General features: G+C 48.2%; 1 protein-coding gene across 1 annotated transcript in view; it reads right to left on the bottom strand.

The window, feature by feature from the left end:
* The window catches only part of HPS3 (HPS3 biogenesis of lysosomal organelles complex 2 subunit 1), a 356,110-nt gene extending 336,385 nt beyond the window's left edge, over positions 1–19,725 (bottom strand). The window contains exon 1 of the mRNA XM_078668013.1: positions 19,433–19,725. Coding sequence (XP_078524139.1) covers positions 19,433–19,649 — 217 coding nt within the window. The 5' untranslated portion in view covers positions 19,650–19,725. The remainder of the gene's footprint in view (positions 1–19,432) is intronic.
* Positions 19,726–21,530: the final 1,805 nt, after the last annotated feature.

Raw genomic sequence — 21,530 nt, 5'->3', positions numbered from 1 at the left:
ATTGATGATCGCCTGGTAATTACCACGTGGAGACTTAACGCCTCAGCACCACTTGAAGACGCTTGCAATAGTAAATCTCTACAAGCTGCTGTAACAGGGTATTTTGACATTAACTAGGGTTCGCTGTTCACCAATCTAGAGGAATGGGAAGCATTTAAGGTGGTGGTCTGTGGACACTAACTGGGTAAATCAGTGGGGGTCCAAAGGGAAATAGACGACGAGTTGAGAACTCTTAAGGGCGAGCTCCACTCCACAGCTTTTGGGCCAGATCCAGTGATTCACCACAGACTGCTTGAAGCGAAGGAGCGCTATAACACTATGCTAGAATGTTTGTATTGCCATGACTATAAGACCTACGTGACCCAGGCTTATGAGGAGGACGGGCGGTCGGTGAGTTTCCTGGCTTGGCTCATTTGACCTGAGACTTGTGACTCCCATATCACCAGACTCCTGATGTCACTTGCGTCCACTCACCGGGGGCCATCAATACCTTTCAGGACTACTATGAGGCACTATATTGACACCCGGAGGTACTCCCAGAGGACTCAAAGATAGAATTTCTGGACTGGTTGCCTCTCTGGGCTCAACCTCGAGGTGTCGGTAAAGCTCTTGGAGGCCTGATATCAGTTAAGGAGATCGGACTGGCCATTAAAGAAATGGCTACTGGTAAAACTCCAGTCTCGGACAGTCTCCCTGCGGAGTTTTACTCTACATTTACAGACACTTGGGCCCAAAACTGGAAACACTTTATGTGGACTTGTGGAGGCTGGGACTCTTGCCCAACTCCCTGAGAAGCACATTTGTGGTGTCCGGACCAAAGACCAAAATTATGGGTGTGCCCACATCGTCATTCTGACTCCTGTCTATGCTCATCATGGATTTCAAGATTCTTACTAAGGCTTTGGCATCCCGATTTTTACTTCACATGCCAGCTCTGGTGCATAAAGACAAGAATTGCATCATATTGAACCACAGTACCTCTCTAAAACTTAGGCGGCTCTATCATATCCTTTACCACCATGTAGTGCAGTCCCTCCCAGGAGCCATGCTCATGCCAGTAGACCTTGAGAAGGCCTTCAACACGATTCAGTGGGACTTTCTCGCCATGGTCATGCGTCCGATGGGACTGGGAAAAGGCTGGATTAAATGGTTCTCATTGCTGTTCACTGGTCCGAAGACGAGAGCCGGATGGGCACTACGATCTCCTGACAATATGAGCTATTCCAAGGAATATGGAGGGATGCCCTCCGTCCCCCCTCCTGTTTGCCTTGGGTATTGAGCCTTTGGCTAAGATATTTCATCAAGAGATCAGAGGGTGTGGCATTGTGGTCGATGGCCATGAACACATCATTTTGATTTATGCGGACGACCTCCTGCTTTGTTTGACTGATGGCCTTGCCAGAGTCCGGGAAGCACTTCACCCCTTAGTGGAGTTTGGAACCGTCTCTGGCCTGTAGGTCAACAAGGCCAATACTTGTCTGATCCTGGCTATTCAGGCCACCCAACAACCACAAGACCCCCCCCCCCCGGCCTGGTTCTTCATGTGCAAAATGGTGATGCTCCCCAGCTTATTATACTTCTTCAGACATTTTAAGGTTAAGGAGCCAGACACCTGGGTCCGACAGCTGGATGTGCTCTGCGATCTAATCTGGGTTGGGGAACGTCACAGGGTTTCACTTGATGATTTGCAGAGTCAACTGGATGAAGGGAGTCTAGGAGCCCCGGACTTCGAGATGCATTTCCTGGCAGCACAGCTTCATTGGGTGGCCCGATGGCTTCACAAGGCCCCGTGTGACGGTCACGCCCTATGGGGAAGATGCCCCATCAGTGAGAGCCCCTGGCAAGAGGGCTCCAGCCTGCAGTGGTGATTCCGCAACCGGGCACTCTGTTGATGGTGGCCCTAAACTGTTGGAGATGCTGCATGTGAGGACAAGGAGCGCACCCCTTTATGATCCAGCTCGGTAGTTGGTGGGACTCCCCCATGGAGATCCCACTGCCTGTTTCACAGCGTCATAGATGTCAGATTGGACACGAGCTGGGCTAGTGCCAATCGGTGACTGTTACCATCTGGACATCCTGATTCCCTCAAAGGAGCTGTCTACTCAGCACGCTTTGCCCTTGGTAAAATTTCTGAACTATGAATCCCTGATGCGGACCTTCAAAGCACTATGGGACAAGGGCCAGGACGAACAGAGGTCCAATGTTGAGTTTCAACTATTGCCGACTCTAGGGTCAGTATGGCACCTAGTAACAGTTTTACAAGGTCCTGAATGAAATGACGTAGAGATATTTGGTGGCCTTCAGGGCAAGGTGGGAACAGGGTCCTAGGTCACATTCTCATGGCATGGAATTCAGCCTACCCCGGGAAAGCCTCCAGAAATATGAGGCTGCAATACATCCAGTTCAACTACATCCACATGACCTACCTGACACCTCATAGACTCCAGGTCATTTATGGAGGCAAGCCAAGCAAATACCCCAGGTGTTGGCCAAGCCAATGCGGACTTCTGTTACATGACTTAGAGTTGACCCACTTTACAACTGTTCTGGAATGCAGCGGTCCTCCGCCGGCATAACACACTAGGTTGTATGTTTCTGTGCAAGATTGAAACGTGTGTATTGGGGGAGTTTCCCAGTCCCAAAGCATGGAAAGTGAGCTCTAGGTTCTTGGACCTAGCCCATATACTAGCCAAGTGGTGGACTGCAATGCGTGATAGTCTGCTGTGGGACCTGTTCTGGAGACCTAGGTGAGAGATGTCACCAACTGGGCTAGGGCTGAGTAGAGGGTCTTGCCTCTGTCCATAGATAAGCCTCAGGGCGAAGACGCCCTGTAGCTAGTCTATGGACGAAGGTATTAGAGGGCTGGGAACACACAGAGGGCGAGACAATGTCAGAGTCGGAGGAACAATATGGGATACAGGATGTTACTCAGGGCCTGGACATGGGTGGAGGAATAAGAAAATGAGTGCCTGAGGTGGCTTTTCTCCCCTTGGACCCCAGACATTATGCATCCACACTGGTTGTGGTTCTCCATTTGCGGCCACCTTCCCCCCGCTTTCCTCCCCACCCCATGGATACGAAGAGCTTACCACAATATGTTTTCTGATATTTGGCCGGGCAATTCCCACTTGCATGCACCCTCCCTGCAGTTACTCATTACCTATAGAACATGTCCAACCAGAGACAACTGGATTTTCTTTTCTTATGTTCTTTCCAAGTCCCCCCAAGATATTTTGCCCCTGGATCCCACAGGCTGCATGAGTAGAAGGGTATAAAGAGCACGCCTGTGAAAATTTCGGTGCAAGTGAATCAGTGAATCCAGTCCTGCTTTTCGGACGGACCGGATCCGATCAGAGGCGGCCAGAGAGACGGGAGCGGGAGCGGCGGACGCTGAAGAGACCGCTCCGCTGAAAGAATAATCGGCGAAAAACGCTGAAAATGCTCCAGCCGCTTATACGGTAGAGTTTGGAGAGCGAGCAGCAAGCAGTGAGGTTGTGCTGTGTTCCAGGCGCTCAGAGTGTGGGTTTACGGCACGAGTGACCCGAGACCCTAGACCCGCCAAGATTTGCCCCAAGACTTACCTGGTACCGCCTGGTAGCGCGGAGGAATCAAACGAATCAAACAGACACATTGATGCTTTAAACTGTCCTTTTGGGGCAGTTCTTTTCTTGCTCTAAGAGTTGGTGTAAAGCGGAGAAACGGCGGATTCTCGCTGTGCTGTGCTGATCGCTCCGTGAGGGCCGAGGAGAGGAACCGCTCCACGAGAGGCGAGAACGTCGAACCACGAACGCCGTGCAAATGCCAAAGAAAGTCGTGAAGGACGTGGGGCGGAGCGACAAAGCGACGAAGCTGGTGGTTCCCCGCGGATATCCGCGGACATCCAGGTGAAAGTCGGCGTTCGGTGAAAGTTGGCTTCGGCGTCTGGTTGTGGCTTCTGCTTCTGCTCCGGACCCCTCCCCTGGCCCCCGCCGGTGCCAGCGCCGGTTCAACAGCAGCAGCAGCAGCAGCGGCAGCTTCAGCGGAGGGCAGAGGGCGTAGTGAGGCGGGGATTTGGCGATACGGCCATACCACAGAACCACAGCACAGCACGTACACAGGAAAGCACGGGCCTGGGCTCGGCCCCGGCTCCAGAAGGAGTCTGCGTGGGAGTGCGGCGCAGTGCAGCGTAGTAGCGTGCAGTCCAGAGGGCCGGAGGAGCAGAATGCAAAACGCCAAAACGCGAGCAGCAAGCCGCCACGCCACGCTACGAGTCTAGCGTCCAGCGGGAGATCAGCGGTGAACTGCGGGAAATTTAATCCCGCATGAGCTTTAGTGGTTCCGGTTGTAGAGCCAGAGGAACCTGAGGAGCCGCTTGAGACACAGTAGCCGCTGAAAGCCCAGGCACGGGAGCCGCTGAAAGCCACTGAAAAGCATAGGCGTAGCAGGAACCACCGAGAATCTAAACGCGGTTGGAACGGCTGGGTACTGAATGCGGTAGGTGTCGCTGAAGGTTATGAGCGGAGGGCCTGCTTTCTTTATCATATATTCCTCATTCTCCACGCCTTAATAACTGAAAAGCACCAAGAGTAAGCGGTTTTCAAGTTCCTTATGCAATGGTAATGCCAGTCAGGGTTCTACGCTCACAGTTAAAAGGGAAATCAGTCATAAATCAGGGAGGTAGTAATTCGAGAGATAAGAACTCTCTTAAGCCACAGAAAACAATTCGCCGCAGGAGAAACGGTGTGCACCTTGAACTTGTTAAATCTTATCCTTCGGTGTTGACAATGTTTTCTAAAGGGTTAAGAAGTTCTAAGCGCGGAAAAGGTTCAAAAGATGAAGAGAAAATGGAGAAGTCAGGCGAAGAATCAATGGGCACCCAAGTAGCAGCAGGACATGGGGTGGAGTGCCAATTTATAAAACCGGAGGCGCGTTACCCCGCTGTAATCATACGCCAGAACAATGGGGGTGAATCCGAGGTGGTACCTCCTCCAAGAGAAATGGAGCCACGGCCAGTAGAAAGGGAGGGTAATACCTCAGAAATGGAAATGGAAATAGTCTTGTCGAGGGTGGAGGATGATGGTAACTCTCGGGAGAAAAACGCCGAAAAAAAGGTAGTCTCCCCATTTTCCCCACTAGCAGATTTGGTAACCCTTTTTAACAATACAAAAGTGACACAGGGGTCTGCTCCGGCCTGTCTGCCCATAAAAGAAAGTGATCCTTTATCTAGGATAGATCGGCAACTAGAATCCAGCCTTAATTCTGGGCAGGCGAAACCGGAGGATCTGACATTACCGGACATTGCTATTCAAATAGAAAAGAATGCAGAACGAAGGAAGCAGCTGGAAAAGTTTGGTACTTTGGAAATTAACTTAGAATTGTCACTGGATACTCAAGCGTACCGGCCACTAATAGGAGCACAAACACATATGCCAGCCATGTATAGTAGTACCCCAACCAATCTATCCTTGGCTGCTGATTTGTTAGATCTCTCAGTTGAAAAGATATCAGAGCTTCGGTGGCAGAGGACAAAAGGGTAGTGAATTCTTTGAACTCTCTGAATATGAGTGAGAATGTCTGGTCAGGGGGGATCATGGAGTCCTTTTTTAGATTGGAGAAAATCATCTCCGCAATTTTGTCTTTGTTGGAGAAAAGCTCTTTAAATTCTGATCATATACTGGAAGTCCACTCTCCTATATTGTTAGGGGTTCAAGACCTTAAACAGCTCAAACAAGCCCCAATATTCCCAGAAAAGGCCCCGTTAGTACCTAGTTATGCAGGTCAATTACATATTGTGATGCAAAATTTTGATACAAATACAGCGGTGGGGGGTCTAAAAGAGCCGATTGATGGCTCTGAAAGGACTTCCCCCGAAAGTAACCTAATTTCCGGCTCACCTTATCCAAATCCTAATGAGTGTGTCAAGGTTTCTATTTCTGGGTATAAGATAAAGACAGAGGTTTCTCCAGTTTCAAATGCAGTAAGTTTTTTTCCAATTTTTAATAAAATTAATTCAAAAGAACTAAGTCCCCAACCATTGGATGAACTAGGTAACACCTTAGCTAGTGCACCTGTGGGGGAGGTCCCTTTAGTGAGTAAAGGAAATAACAAAAGTGGCCGTAGGGGGAAGAAGAAGAAGTTGAAGAACTGTCGCTTTCCGAAACGTAAACAGAAAAAACGGCGGTTCTATCCTGAAAATGAAATAGGAATTAGTTATTCATCCCCCACCATCAGAAAGAATTCAGGGTCCGTGGTGCAAACAATAATGGAAGAGAGTCAAACTCATGGGCACGAAAATGATCTTCAGCATAAAAGTTCATCCACAATATTGAATGCCCCTTTGACTCAAGAGGGTAAGGAAGTTAGTGGGTAAATGTATGGCTTAAACAATGACCTAAGTTTAGGAAGTAAACTGGTTAAATCAAATAGCCCCGTAATAGACCCGAATGTAGTCTCAGGAGGTGCCGCCCAATATCCCTGTGGGCCTGTTTTGCCTTTAATGACTGTTGTATCCGGCCAGGGTACGGGTGGGGGTCGGAGAATAACATTGATTGATAACAATAGTGGGGGCAAGCCAAAAAGTGATTTAACTACGGGAAAATGAGTCATGAATTCAACTGGGAACACTGATATAGGTGCTAGGCACGTGAACCATGTTCTAATTTTTAGCTCTCTTTTAGATGCTGAACCGTGGATATTGAATAGAAGTGCCCTCCTTAGAATTATTTCCGAAATAGAGGATCTGGGGTTAATCTCTACTAAAGACATTGAATTGGTATACTTAGATTAGAGGAGCTCTCCCCCTAGTACTAAAGCCACTTTTTCCTCAGGATAGTGACAGCACTTGTTTTAGCAAATGTTGATAGCTTTAGGAGAAGAGGAATAGACATTTTACCTAGTGCTGTTCCTCATAGTACCCTGATCAAAAATTCTGGAGTAGGTTATCAGGTGCAAGGGAGGGGCTTCAAGGTGTATAAGGATGAAAATACCCACATTCAGTTTGAAGACATGGAAATAACGGTAGGTAGTAAAACAGGTGTGAGAAAAATTATGTTTCCAGTACTTGAGGTTCAGGAGGCCCCTGGAGAGGACATGGAAGATGAGGTATCAAAATGGAGTTGGGTTGCAGGTACCTTGAATGGAGTAAAAACATCTAGCATAAAACCTGCAGAGCGGGGGTAGCCAACTGGGGAAAATCATATCATGGAACGTGGCGGGGCTAGGAAAATCTTGTAACAAGCTTAAATCATTGGTTGACTTAAATCCCATGATCATCTGTCTTCAAGAGACGTGGGCGATGGAAGAGTTCCAGCTAAAGAATTTTTATGTGCACTGCAGTATTGCAAAAAATCTTTAAAAGGGCACGCAAGTGGAGGTCTAGCCATTTTGCTTAGTTGCGATATATAAACACCCCTCAAATTGCGGTATTTGTGCAAAACTGGAATTAGGAAAGGATAACTTAGGGCATGCAAAGTTTTTGCTTTTGGTAAATGTCTACATTCCCCCACGGAAGGCGTTTAACCCACTGGTTGATTCCATCTGCAGTTTCGTGCTAAGTTTATGTAACACGGAAGAAAGTACACGTATATCGATGGTAGGGGATTTTAACGCTGAGTTAAATAATAGCGCTGTTCTGTCCTTCTCTAATACGGATCTGGAGGAGGTGTGGGCTAATCCAGAGTCTGTATTCCCGGCACAGTTAAAATCTGATAAACGTGGCCTTTCCTTCTTGCAAAATCTTAGGAATCTTGATCTAGTACTTTTAAATAGTAGATTCCCTGAGGATTCCCCCGTAGCTTATACTTTTAACGGGACTTACGGTCAGTCCCTTATTGATTACATGGCAGTTTACATTCAACTGTTTAGTGTGTGTATGCAGTTTAAGGTGCTCCCTTCTAAGTTGAGTGACCATAATATTCTTGAGGTAAATATGGTTACAAATATCGAGAAGCCTGAACTCTGGAATCAGAGAAATGAAAGTGTCTCTTACTCTCGAAATAATGGCCGTACTTGTTGGTCGTATAAGGCACTCCCGAACCTCCAGAGGGTATTTAAGAATATCGCGTTAAGGCCAAGTTTGAAGACCCCGGTCGTGAGGTATGAGAGAGTTTTGGCAGTAATTGGAAAACTGGGAAGAAAAAAGCAAGGTATGAGAGCCTCCCCTATCTCTTGGGAAATTAAAAAATTGAATAAAGAGATTAACAGGTTGATCAGACTAGAATTTAGAGTTCCTAGTTTACAAACGCAGAGAGAGATACACAGATTAAAACAGGCACGAAAAAGGAAAATAGCATCAGATAGGAGGGCCGTTGAAGATGAAAAATGGGTTACCTTACGTGAAGTGGCCCTATCTGGGGATACTAGAAAGTACTGGGCTTAGATTGCAAAGTATTGTGATGGTAGAGAAAAATCACAACCTATTTTAATCTCAGAATCTGAGTGGTCCATTTATATTTCCCAACTGTATGCTCCCAATCCACTAGTAGATCAATTGGAGGGGGTTGTTAATACCTCAGAATTGGGGGTGGATGTAGGAGAACCAACAGAATTGGAAATTGAAGGTTATATTAAGGGGGCAAGATACTCTGGGGCAATGGGGCCAGACGATGTTCCAGTAGCTATAATAAAACAGGATCGTGAAGATTGGGCAACATTTTTATATCCGTTGTTTGCCCATTGTTATGCTACTGGGGATATACCTTATTCCAGGAAGGGAAGTATATTGGTCCCGTTGTATAAGGGCCCAAGAAATTCCCCGGGTAGTTTTAGACCAATATCCATTTTAGATGCAACAGGGAAACTGTTTGCAAAGAGTATCCTTGGCCACTTGCAAGAGTGGGCATTCGTAAACAATCACATACCTGTGGAACAAACAGGATTCCGTAAGAACATTGGCACTCTGGATAACATTTCCGTCCTACAAACGTTAATTGAAAAATATCCTGTGTGCCGAGGTGTCCCGTTGTACACAGCTTTTATAGATTTCTCCACAGCGTTCGATAGGGTAGATCGGGGGACGCTGTGGAGGAAATTGGTCACTATGGGGATCCCAGGGAACCTTTTAAGATTAGTAATCGAACTCCATTCTTTGACGTGGACAAAGGTTTTGTTGGGGGGATCTCAAGGCCTTTCAAGGAAAATAAGTACACATAACGGGCTGAAGCAAGGGTGCCTTTTGGCCCCTTTACTCTTTTCTATCTACATTAATGATCTGCCGAGTCGGGTAGGACGGAGTAAAGGGGACCCTCCCCAAATAGGTAACCTTAAATTAAGTTGTCTGTTATATGCAGATGATGCAATAATTATGGACTTAACTCCAATTGGGTTGCAAAGAAGATTGACAGAGATGGTTAGGTACACAGAAGAATATTTTTTAAAAATAAACATTTTAAAGAGCAAAGTTATGATTTTTAGCTATCAAGGGTGTAAGCCTTGGCAGTTAATCGCCTGTATATTCAATGTGGGAACATTTTTCCCACATCATTTCAGTTTACAAAATAAAAATCCCACCGACTTTGAACTATGCTAGCGAAACAGTTGAGGAGTGCGAATGGGCCAAATTTGAGAAAGCGGAAGGGAAGATCTGGCGCCAAATATGTAATTTGAATTATGCTGTGCCGATCGCGGCGCTTAGGCTCGAATTTGGTCTTCTCTTGACATACGTGTTATCAATGGCTGCCTGTTTAAGGTGGTGTAATGCTTTGATAAATGGCCCCGATAATGTGTTAAGGGTAACATTACACAGGGAAATATTTGTAAATATGATGGGGGAAAAGCACTATTTTTAGAAATTACATAAAGGCATTAAGTATGTTTGGTCTAGATAAGGAAGGGGCAGCAGCTTTATGTAAAACCTCGCTAAAGCAGATAATTAATAAGACAATTTATGTGGTTTCTCGCAAAAGAGATTTGATACTATGTGCAACTAATGGAAGGATGGACTGCATTGCTGGGAGTTCTATTGTTAAAAACCCCCAACCGTATGTCCTATGGAACCTAGAACACGGAGTACGTAGGGTGATTCTGTTGTTAAGAATGAATTTATTACCCCTAAGAGTTGTAACAGGTGCCTGGGATGGTATCCCCAAAAACGAAAGATACTGTAATCTGTGTAACTGCGGTATACAAGATTTGAATCATGTTTTGATTGTGTGTCCTGCACTCCACTCAATCCGTCGTAGGTATTTAAGGACTGGTTTTTTAAAGTATAATATCTCAACAGTTGAACAGGCCCGCAGTTGTCTTCTGTCCCCTCCATCCGAATTGATGTGATTTAAAAATGTTCAGTTCTTTAAAGAGTTTTTAAATGTTTATTAGGACTGTAATATTTTAAAATGACACGAGAGTTTATAATATCTCGATGTTAAATTATCTATATTGCTGCTAGGGGAGGGGGGGGAATATTCGCCCTAAAAAATTGCACAGAGCACTTGCACTTTTTGTAAGAAACTTTTGTCTAGATTATCTACATATCTATATAGCTGCTAGGGGAGTTTTGATAAATACTCCTCCAAAAAGTGCATAGAGCACTTGCACTTTTGTATGATAAGGTAGTGCTTTCCTCTTTTCCCTAAAATTCAGATTACAACTGTTATTAATTTTTCTGTGTACCCCCTTTTTTAATTAGGTTTTCCAGACAGTTCCCAGTGTGTTTTAACTAAAAGAAGTTTGTTTGAGTTGTAAGCCTATCTGCATCGAAATGTTGTATAGTCCAGTGTAGATTTCTTTATAGAGTTCTTACACGTTCATTAGGATTGTAACATCTTAAAGTGATTCCAGAGCTTGCAACATCTCGATGTTAAATTATCTATACTGCTGCTAGGGGAGGGTGGGAAATATTCACCCTAAAAAATTGCAGAGAGCACTCGCACTTTTATATAGCTGCTAGGGGAGTTTTGATAAATACTCCTCCAGAAAATTGCACAGAGCACTTGCACTTTTGTATGATAAGGTAGTGGCTTCCTCTTCTCCCTAAATCTGGATTACAACTGTTATTAATTCTTCTGTGTACCTCTTTTAAATAAGTTTTTCTGGCAATCCAAGCTGTGTCTTAACTGAACAAAAGTTTGTTTGACTTGTAAGCTTTTCTGCATTGAAATGATGCTGTCCAGTGTAGAGTTTAGTCTACCGAAAGAAAAAAGTGTTTTCTTCCAATTGTCTGTATCTTTTTTTTTTTTTTTTTTTATTATTAAAGACCTTTATTTCACATAAAACAAAGCATGCATGGCATAGCACTTAATAATATATGTTGGAGCAAAATAACACATCCAGTCAGCCTAGTAGAATTATGTTAGACACAGCCATTTAGCCGGCAACCCGGGGGCCCGGCGGCGTACAGTGCAGCAAGCTACCAGAGTCGACAGTGCTTAGTCGCATCAAAGCAGCGGAATATATAGGCCAATGAGTGTTGCAAGTAACAGGTTGTCACTCGTGCCCGAAAACCTAAGATACATGAGAAAGGTCTATGAACAAATTAACTACCCCAACCAATCCTAACCCTCCCCCGTGTGCCAGCAAAAATGTACCTAGTGGTGTACTCCAATCAATGCTATCAGCAAGGTCATACTACACTTCCTACAGTTACCACTCCGGGAGCCCCATTCCTTGACCTGGGTGACCTGTAGGGGACTACACTAGTGCTATTGCCAAACACCTCTCCCCCCCCCTCTGCAGCCTCCCCCGAAGGAATCTACCCCAACTGTTCCACCTGACCCTCTGGGGATTCCGGGATGTCCAGTGTTTCGTCGCCGTCCGAGTTCCCTTCCTCACTCTGCTGTATGTATGCCTGGTAGAGACCCCAGAAAGTTTTGGGCCTACTCCTAGGGGGGAGTAGCTCGCTGTAGAGTTCTGACTGAGTGCAACAGTAGAGTAAGTCACCCGCCCATCTCTTCTTGGTGGGGAGTGGTCCCCCATCCAGCATTGGGCCACAACCCTCCTGGCTACCAGTAGTGCCATATCTACAAGCCTGCGCTGAGTAGACGGAAGCGGCTTAGATTATCCCAGTAGCGCCAGTGCCTGTCCGTTAGTCAACTCCGAGCCCAGGATCGTGTTTAGCTCTGAGAAAACTTCTGCCCAAAATCTCTGGATTCCAGGGCGGTACCACGCCATGTGAATGAAGTCTGCAGTTGGCGCATGGCAACGTTCACACTCCGCAGACTGTCTGAGTCCATATCGATGCAGCCTCTCCGGTGTATAGTACACCCGCTGAAGAAACTTAAAGTGCACTAGTCTATGCCTCCCATTAAGGGAGAGTCTTCTCGTGTTAGAGCAGCAGTATCTCCACATGTCATCATCGATCGGCATCTGCAGATCTCTCTGCCACTCCTCTCTTGCTTTAGAATGCTGGATCTGCTGATGTGCGACTCCCAGCTTGTACATATTGGAGATTAGTTTACGGGATGACGTGGAATTAATAACATAGGTGAGCTCAGGCACCTCAGGGGGTTCCTCCATGTCTGGGCCCAGTACGTCCCTGAGCGCGCTCCGAACTCTATAGAACTGGAACCGCTGTAGGAGCGTGGGTCCCGTCAGAGCGGGGATAGCTGTTCCCAGGTCTTCAAGACCCCTGCAGCAAACAGATCTTCCATTTTCGCGAGAACCAGTGCACGCAATGCCTCCGTAACTCCCTTTTCCTTAAGTGGATTCAGCCACTGTACCCATTCAATCTGCATTTGCGGTGAGTACAAGAATCTACTGTCACGCGCTCGGGTCAGCGCATGCCATGCATGGTTGGTAGACTTAAGCGAATCTAGTTGGCCAATGGCGCGGTCTTCCGGGAGACAGACGGTGGCCGGAAGGGGGAGAGGCTCCGCAAACAAGCGTTCCAAAGTCACATGCGGTATACGCTGGTCCCCATGTATCCACGAGTGTAAATGGGCCGCCTGCACTATACGGTAGTATCGTTCCATATCAGGGGCCCCCAGCCCCCCCCTTTCACAAGGAAGCAGCAGCGTCGTCCATTTAACTCTAGGTTGTTTACCACCCCATGCCAGCCTGGTGAGCACCTGCGTAAGCTGTTTGAAGAAGGCCTTAGACAGGACCACCGGTATATTGTTGAAGAGGAATAGAAACCTAGGCAGTACTATCATTTTCATGATAGCTATTCTGCCCATCAAGGACAGCGGAAGTTTACACCATGCGTCCACATCCTCCTCCAATCTAGCGAACGCTACGACATAATTTTCCCTAACTAAAACACCCGGGTCAGTGTGTAGTTGTATGCCTAGGTATCTGACTGGATCAGTGGTCCATTTCAGGGGATACTCCATTTCAAAGGGCTGAGTCACGGGCGTCAGTGGGAAGGCAATTGACTTATCCCAGTTCACGTTCAGCCCGGAGAGAGCGCCAAAACGCACGACCTCTCGCAGGACAGCGGAGAGGTTCGCTTCCGGGTCGCGGACATATAGGAGAGTATCATCAGCATACGTTGAAACGCCTATTTTGTACGTTGGAAAGCTAATGCCTTCCAAGCTGTGATATTCCCTGATTGCACAAGCCAGCGGCTCCGCCACCAGCGCGTATAGAAGGGGCGAAAGGGGACATCCCTGTCTAGTACCTCTGCTAATATCAAACGAGTCCGTTACTCTATCCCCTATCTTCAGCCTCGCTGTGGGCCGATAGTACAAGGCCCCCAACATCTGTAGGAAGGGCTCTCCCAAACCCAACTTCCTGAGGACTCTGATCATGAAGGGCCATTCCACAGAGTCGAAGGCCTTTTCCATGTCCAGGAAAACTGTGAGGGCAGTGTTTTCCTGACGCACGTGCTGCATTGTCCCGAGCACTGTGCGGATGTTATATGTCAAGTTCCTATTGGGAACGAAGCCTGCCTGTTCTGGGGCCACCAGGTCCGGCACCAGGAGTGCCAACGGCGTGGCAAGTACTTTAGCAAAGATTTTAGCGTCCACATTTAGCAGCGAAAGCGGCCTGTAGGAACTGCAGTACTCCGGGGGTTTCCCAGGCTTTAAGATGGTGACAAGTAGGGCCTCCCTCATTGAGTGGGGCATACTCCCCTCCTCACAGATATCATCGAAGAGGGTAATCAGATGTGGGATCAGCTTGTCTTTAAATGCCTTATAAAAGCCTACCGTCAAACCGTCTGCTCCCGGGGCACTACCTGATCGCATGCTCGCCAGTGCGTCCAATATCTCGTCCTCCTGTATGGGAGACCTCAGGAACTCCCTGTCTGAGTCCGGCAAGAATGGCATGGCAATATGGTCGAGGTAGTCATCTATCTCCTCCTCGACTCGCAGCGATCTGGACTTGTACAGCTCCGCATAGTACCGCTGAAACGTTTGGAGGATCTCCTCCTCGTCAGAGATTACCTCACCCTCCGGCGTATGTAGTTCGTCCGCAACTAGGGGTCTCCTGGTACTGCGTACCATTCTGGCTAGAAGCGCGCCCGGTCTTTCTCCCTCCCCGTAGGTTCGCGCCGTGGCGTATTTGCCCATATGCTGTACTTCCCTGTCGGCTAGTTCATGGTATTCCGTCAGTAGGAGTCTAATTTGGGAGTCGGCGTCAGCGTCAGGGTCATGCAATAGATGCCCCTCCAACTCAGACAGTCGGGATTCAAGCTGTTTCAAATTACGTCTAATAGATTTAAGCACGCTCGAGTGTTTAGACATCGCCATACCCCTGATGTAGGCCTTAAAAGCGTCCCACACAGTCTGAAAACTGTCAACAGTTCCCAGGTTTGTTTCAAAAAACGTGTCTATGTCGTCCGCCAGTTCACCACGAAAAGCTTCATCTAGTAAGGAGTAGGGAGGAAATCTCCAGGTAAAGGGGGGGATTATTTTCTTCGGGATCACTAGGTGCAGCAGTACGGGGGAGTGGTCCGAGAGGGTACGGGGGAGCACCTCGCATCTCCTAATACTGTCTATTAGAGCCTGAGACACTAGCCAGTAATCAATTCTGGTGTGGGTATTATGGAAAGCAGAGAAATGAGTGAAACCACCTTTCGTGGGGTGTTTATTTCTCCACACGTCCACCAGGTCCAATTTAATCAGTTCCACCTTCATGTGCAGAGCCGAGGCCACTGGCCTCCGAACAGGTCCCACCGACCTATCCAGGTCAGGGTCAAATACAAAGTTGAAATCACCCCCCCATAGCATCCTAGAGGAAGCGTGTGTTCTGCACTGTGCCGACAGCTTCGTGTAGAAGTCAGGGCAGTCATAGTTTGTTCCATATACATAACCACAAGCAAATCAAGACCCCTGCCCACGCAACCAGTGATGACAAAACGACCCTCCGGGTCCGACACCAGTGGCACCAGTTTTAGTTGAGAGGTAGGGTTGACCCAAGTAATTACGCCTCTGGAGTGTGTCGTAAACCCCGCTGCCACAATATGTCCCCCAAGTCCCCTGGCCCGCAGCATCTTGCTATTAAGTGGGAGGTGAGTCTCCTGGAGGAGAGCAAGGTCGACATGGTGTCTATGCAAGTAACTGAGTACCTTCCGTAATTTACGGTAATCATTGAGCCCTCTCACATTCCACGTCAACATCTTCAATTCCTGCAGGGTGCGCGGGGCATTCCCACCATCAGAATTAGTCATCCCAGCAGCGACCACCATAGGGCGCAGTAAACTGTTTTACCTTTTCGTGCACTCACTCTAGGCTTGAAATCAGGTAGCACATTGCTTGGCATTAGTTTCAGTACCCCACTGTCAAGACAGCAATAACAATCCCCAACATAGTACTCCCCTCGCCCAAAGTCGGCTGTCCCATAGTCAAAAGAACCATAACAATCCCCAACACTGTCCTCCCCCCACCCACAGCAGACCTCCCCCAACCCGGCCTGACAGGACCTACTCCCACCCAGCGGCATCAGAACTCCCTGCCGCTCCCCAGCACCCCCGTAAGCCAACGGAAGCGTTTCCCAAAGCGACTCTCACCAGAGTCTACGAGCCAGAAGCGCAGGGGCAGACGTCACCGGCTAAACAGGTATCAAGCAAGCCAAAACCATTTTGCTACTGCACCCCAGCGCCAAACCCCTTGCTAACGGACCGTGCCAGAAACAAAATCAGTTCGCGAATATCTGAGCTGATGGAGCTCTCCGAAGCCGCTCCCTTCGGAGATGTTTCCGGAGCCGGCATTTCAGACCCCTTGGTCCGACGCTGCTCAAAGGAGAGTTTAGGTTGTGTTCTATCATTTTTGCCCATGGCTGGTCTGGTGGACATGAAAACGACCCTCACCGCAGGTATCAGCAGACCGTCGTATTGGCCCAGGGTACTTCTCGGCTCCCACGTGTACCTTAAGTTCCAAGCGCCGGCTCTCAGTCTTCACACGGTATCAGGATAGCGGGGGGGCCCGTGCAACGGCTCGCACTACCCAGCACCAGCAGTAAGCAGCACCTCCCAGGGCCTTAGCCAGCGAACACATCACAGGACATAGGCGATGTGTTTCCCACGTGCACAGCCCGGCGTGATGTGGAACCAGACGGTATGCCAGGCAAGGTGTCCTCGATGTCACACAGCCCCTCAGTGTCCAAGCATTGGCCAGAGCACCTCAATAGTGATAGTCAAGACTTCCCCAGCTGCCCGCGTTTGCTGTAACCTTCCCACCTGACTTATCTTCACAGCACTGCACCAGTTGTCACCGAGCAGAAGGAAAATGGCCGCCGCAGCACCAGTCCTGACATCAAAATGGCGGCGCACGTGTGTGTGGGGGTGTCCCAGCAGGTCACCATCAAAAAGCACCACCGGCCAGTGTCTAGTACAACCTACACCCTCAACAAAGCGGGTGAAGAGCAGGCCTCAGTAGCAGTCCTGGCCCGGGAGGTATAGACACCCCCCCCCACGATGCGCGTTCGCCGGGTCCCCCGGAGACCCCCGGGGTCCAATTTGCCGAACGTCGGCTCTTTAATGTCAGGCCTCTGTCTTGTAAGGGCTGCAGGAGCGCGAACAGTGCGCCGACCGCCCAGCAGATCGCAGCAGCTGCCCAGGGCCTCACTGGGCCGGGTCGGGTCGGGAAGGCAATGCGCGCGGGAGGGCCGAGGCAGGGTTACCGGCAGGAGCGTACCCAGGCAAATAGCAGCAGCTCCGCTTGTATCACACACCTGGGTCCAGGGCCGTCGCACAACAGGCCGCCACCAGCGACGTGGTCCTCAGCGGTGCGAGCGGTAGGCACAGGGGTCAAGCTCTCCACCCTCCGGCATCGGGCCTGAGTCTCCGGGTCGCTCAGGGCCTCCCAGGCCGCACGCAGAGTGACGTCGGCGGGATACACCGTCAGGCGAGCCCGCGGCTGCAGGCCTGGTCCGCCGCTGCAAGCGACCACCTCCGGGGTGATCCACGCGGCCGCCGAGCCGCCCGATTCCTGTCCGTCTAGGTGTTCCAGTCAGAGCGGGGGAGCACCCCACCTCTGTTACAGCGATTTAGGCACCTAAGGATGCTTATTGCAGGATAATTCCGGGGCCTCGGCCGGGAGCTCAGCGCTCACACGTCCAGCATGGACGCCAGCAAGCTCCGCCCCCAATTGTCTGTAACTTAGCACAAAATGGTACTTGTAATTTTTTTCTGCATTTTTGCATGTATTGAATGATGTTTTACTCATGTACTTTATGTGGAATTCTTCAGAATTCTAAATCATAATAAATATTAATTGACATAATTGAGTAGAAGTACTTCTTACACACAAACAAGTGCTCTGCTTAGGTTGAGCTGGTGACCTCATTACAAAGCAGGCCCAAACTATTATGCTGGTTTGTTCTAATTTGATTATATATTGACAGAGTGAATTAGGTCGGTCCATGCAGATTTTTTTCTCTGACACTTATTTACTGCATATATTTTGATACAGGTCTTATATGCACTTTGCTTACCAATTGACTGATGTTGCAATCCTGTGACCTGAGCACTTGTTCATTATAGAAATGCCAATAAAAACGTTTGATTAAAAAAAAGCTCCAATATATCATCATCCACAACCTGGTCAATGCCCCTGACTGGAGCTTACAGAGGCATTGAATATGCATGCAAACAAAAAGAAACCAGTAGAAGTGGTGCCACGCTGCACCACCATAATCTCAGAGAGGAATCATTTCTTCCGGGAGATTTGTGTCCCAGCTTTGTGGTTGACAGATTTCATAGTGCCTGATGTGAAACATATTTGCACTAAGTCTGTGAACTGGAAGGAAAGATCAGATTTGCGGTCTGTGCTCCAGGTCGAGGAAACAAAAATTAATATACTTTCTCTGTTTCTTCAACAACTAACATACGTATACATGTTATTGATGTTTCTTGATTTTAAACAACTAGAAATATTTTTACCAAATCAAAAAAGTATCACAGACTCGAGTCTCTGTGATGTTTGTTTGTTGTTCCTTTCAAAAACAATGTTTTGTCTTTTTGCTTCCAAACAAGGCAACTTTTAGGACCATCTGCAACATAATTATTTTCCTACAAAATGAGGGGCACAGAACATTCCAAATCAAAACTGAACTGGGTAAACATTTAAGAAGTAAAGCTTCATGCGGATTACTCAGAGACCGAATTTATAAATGATCCAAAACAAATTACTAATGGACTAAAACATGACTGCAGGAGGTGAAATATGCGTCACTATCACCCACCCCAGTATATATTTAATATCAATTTTCATTCGGTCACTTACAACCCCCATTCGCAGATCTGAGCACGACACTCCCTCTTTTAACTAATATTAATCGGTCTTATACTTCTTTTCATTAGGACCCTTAAGACTATTTTTTATTTGTGACGATTTATTGATGTTCTAGTCAACGAATTGTACCTCGTTACTGTGCGTTTATATACTCGATTTGAAGTATACACGTTAAATAAATAACAGAAACTTCTTTCAGAATTACTTCTGCCGCCTTGTCGCTTTTCCAGTAATTCCCCAGCGGCATTTTCTTTTTTTTTTTTTCTTCTTTTTTTTGCAGAGTTTTATATAGCGCGAACTAGACCCGAACCGAATCAGGTATCAGAGCGCTTTACATAGCACCAGTTACGTTACATTTTAGGCACTTTCATTGTCTCTTTTGCATTAAGTGCTGTGGCACTCTTCTGCTCCTGTAGCCCCAGCCTGGTCGCTCCTGTAGCCCCTGCCTGATCCCTCCTGTAGCCCCTGCCTCAGGCAGGGCCTCTTTGACATGTGTCACTCCCCTCCTCCACCAGTCTCTGTCTCCCGTTGCCTATCCTGCTTCTTAGCTGTACCCATGCATCCTCTCTTGTTTTTATTTTTTGCAGTTTTATTTTATATATCGCAAACTCGATCTGAAGGAATTGGAACGTTTTGCATGAGCACGAATTAAATCACACAAGGACACATTCCTGTTTTTGTAGTCATGTGGCTAGATTAAGTGATTTGCCTAATATCACGGGATGTTACGTCGATGCCGAAGTAGCACCCAGTTCTAAGTCGGCAACTCTAGTTGTTACGCCACATCCTCCCCATCCGCTCCCCCCTTCTCAATCTCTCCTCCATATGAATGAAGCCCTCCGTACCTCTGTCGCAATAGCTCATCTGCAGGACTCTGCCCAGGGTACTGAAGGTGCAAAAGAGGTTCCATTCCTCCCCACAGGCTTGGAACACCTCTACTTTACAGCCACCCGCACACACCACAAATATGCTGTCCCGACCGCAGCAGCACAGCTCGGGTTCCAGCCGGGCCGGGACGATCTGCTGCGACCCGAAGGGATGACAGTTGTAAAGCTGCACCATCTCCCAGCTGGTTCTGCACAACTAAACTCGTCTCAGCTACTCTGGGATCCCTGTCGAGAACATAAAAGAAGGACTATTCGAGAGACCGTCCCGAGACCCAGGAAGTGAGTGAACTATCTGTTACGAGAACATAGAAGACGGACTACCCTGTTACAGCACCGCCCTTCTCAGTGACGTTCCATGGATCTTTTATATGTCCTCTTCTGGACCTGTTATTCCGGGGGCATGCATGCACTTTATTTATTTTATTTTATTTTTATTTTATGCGTTTTTATATAGCGCAAACTTTACCCGAAGGTGTCAGAGCGCTTCACAATAGGAACAGTAATGCTACATGAGAACAAATTACACAAAAGCAAACGTTAAGTTACATGAGGCAAAAGTGACAATTGTGACTTTGTGAGCAAACAAAATACAAGAGGTAGCAAACGGTACATTACAGAGGGAAAAAGTGGCATATATGCAAGTTACAAAAGCGTACAAAGTACAAGTAGCGGTATAATACTGCAATAAATGGCAGACACTCAAGCACAATAACAAACGTTAGATAGGCAGTGGTGGCACTTGTGCAAGTGTCAAAAGCAAACAAAATGTAAGAGGTAGCAACCAGTATGTTACAGGAGAAAAGTGAGGGTTGGCCTAGGCCGCAGAATGGGGCCTAACTAACTTCAATAAAGGCACACGGACACTAGCTGGCAGTTAGGGACGAAGACCCCGAGCGGCCTCTCGCCCATTTATTTATACCCAGGGGCTGGCCCGCCCCCGAGGTGTATGCGTGCGTGCGTGCATGCGTGCGTGTAAGGACGGGAAGGGTAGCTCCGTTACTACATCCCTCCAAACTCACGGATCAATAGTCTTGGTCATGGGGATTTCTTGCAGGTACCCAGACCCCATGCATAGTCTCTGAGTCGCTGGCTAGGAGTCGGGTTGGGCCTGAGGTGGTATCTTTGACTCCGTTGATTTTCCGTCGCTTCCACTCCTCCGTACTGCTCTGGTGGGTCTCGGGTTTCTCCTGGAGTACCCACCGGGGTGTCGTTCTGCTCTCGTTCAGGTCTCGGAGGGGACGCCTCCCCTCCGCGTTGGCTTGTCGGCATCTCGTTGTCTACCTGATCATTCCCCTCATGTTCCGCATCCTCAGATGTTTGACTTGCGTCTTCACGCCCACTGGGAACGCGTTTGAACCATGACACGTTCCGTGTCACTGCTCTCGTGCCTCGGGTTGCGGATATCATGGTGCCTTGGATATTAACAATCTCCCACACTTCGGGCTCATAGGCGGTGTCGTACTTCCAATTGGGATGTCTGTTCTTGAGGTCAACTTTGTCACCGACCACCAAGGACCTGGGTTGGGCCCTCCGAGCCCGACTGGCTCTTTCATTCGTGCGTCTTCTCCGGTTTTGAGTGGCATTCTGGTCTAGCTCTGGAGGGCGCCAGGAGGGGCCTGCCGGCACACAGTCTCTCTGGACTTTCTTGACCAGCAGATGGGCCCGGGCACACCGGGTAGTGGAGTGGGGTGTTTGCCGATACGCACTCAAGAACTGGGACAGGCACTCTTCCGCCTCTTCTCCCTTTTCGACCCCAATCTGGAGGGCTCGGTTCAAGGTCCGCATGAACCTCTCGACTTCCCCGTTCGTTTGAGGCCATTGCGGGGTGATTTTCCTATGCTGAATGCCTCTTGCGGCCAGCTAGGTCTGGAAGTCCCTTCCCTGAAAGGGTGGACCATTGTCCGATCGTATCTCTTCGGGCAGGCCCATCATTGCGAAGATTCGTTCTTGTGCTCTCTTGACATGTGTGAACGTGGTGGAGGGCACCACCTCCACCACCAGGAAGCGTGAGTACGAGTCAATCAACACAAGCGTGTGACGCCCATCTGGGAAGGAT

The sequence above is a fragment of the Lissotriton helveticus genome, chromosome 11 (assembly GCF_964261635.1).
Source record: "Lissotriton helveticus chromosome 11, aLisHel1.1, whole genome shotgun sequence".
NCBI lineage: Eukaryota > Metazoa > Chordata > Amphibia > Caudata > Salamandridae > Lissotriton > Lissotriton helveticus.
Note: the sequence above shows the minus strand (reverse complement) of the source record. Positions and strands in the feature narration are given on the sequence as shown.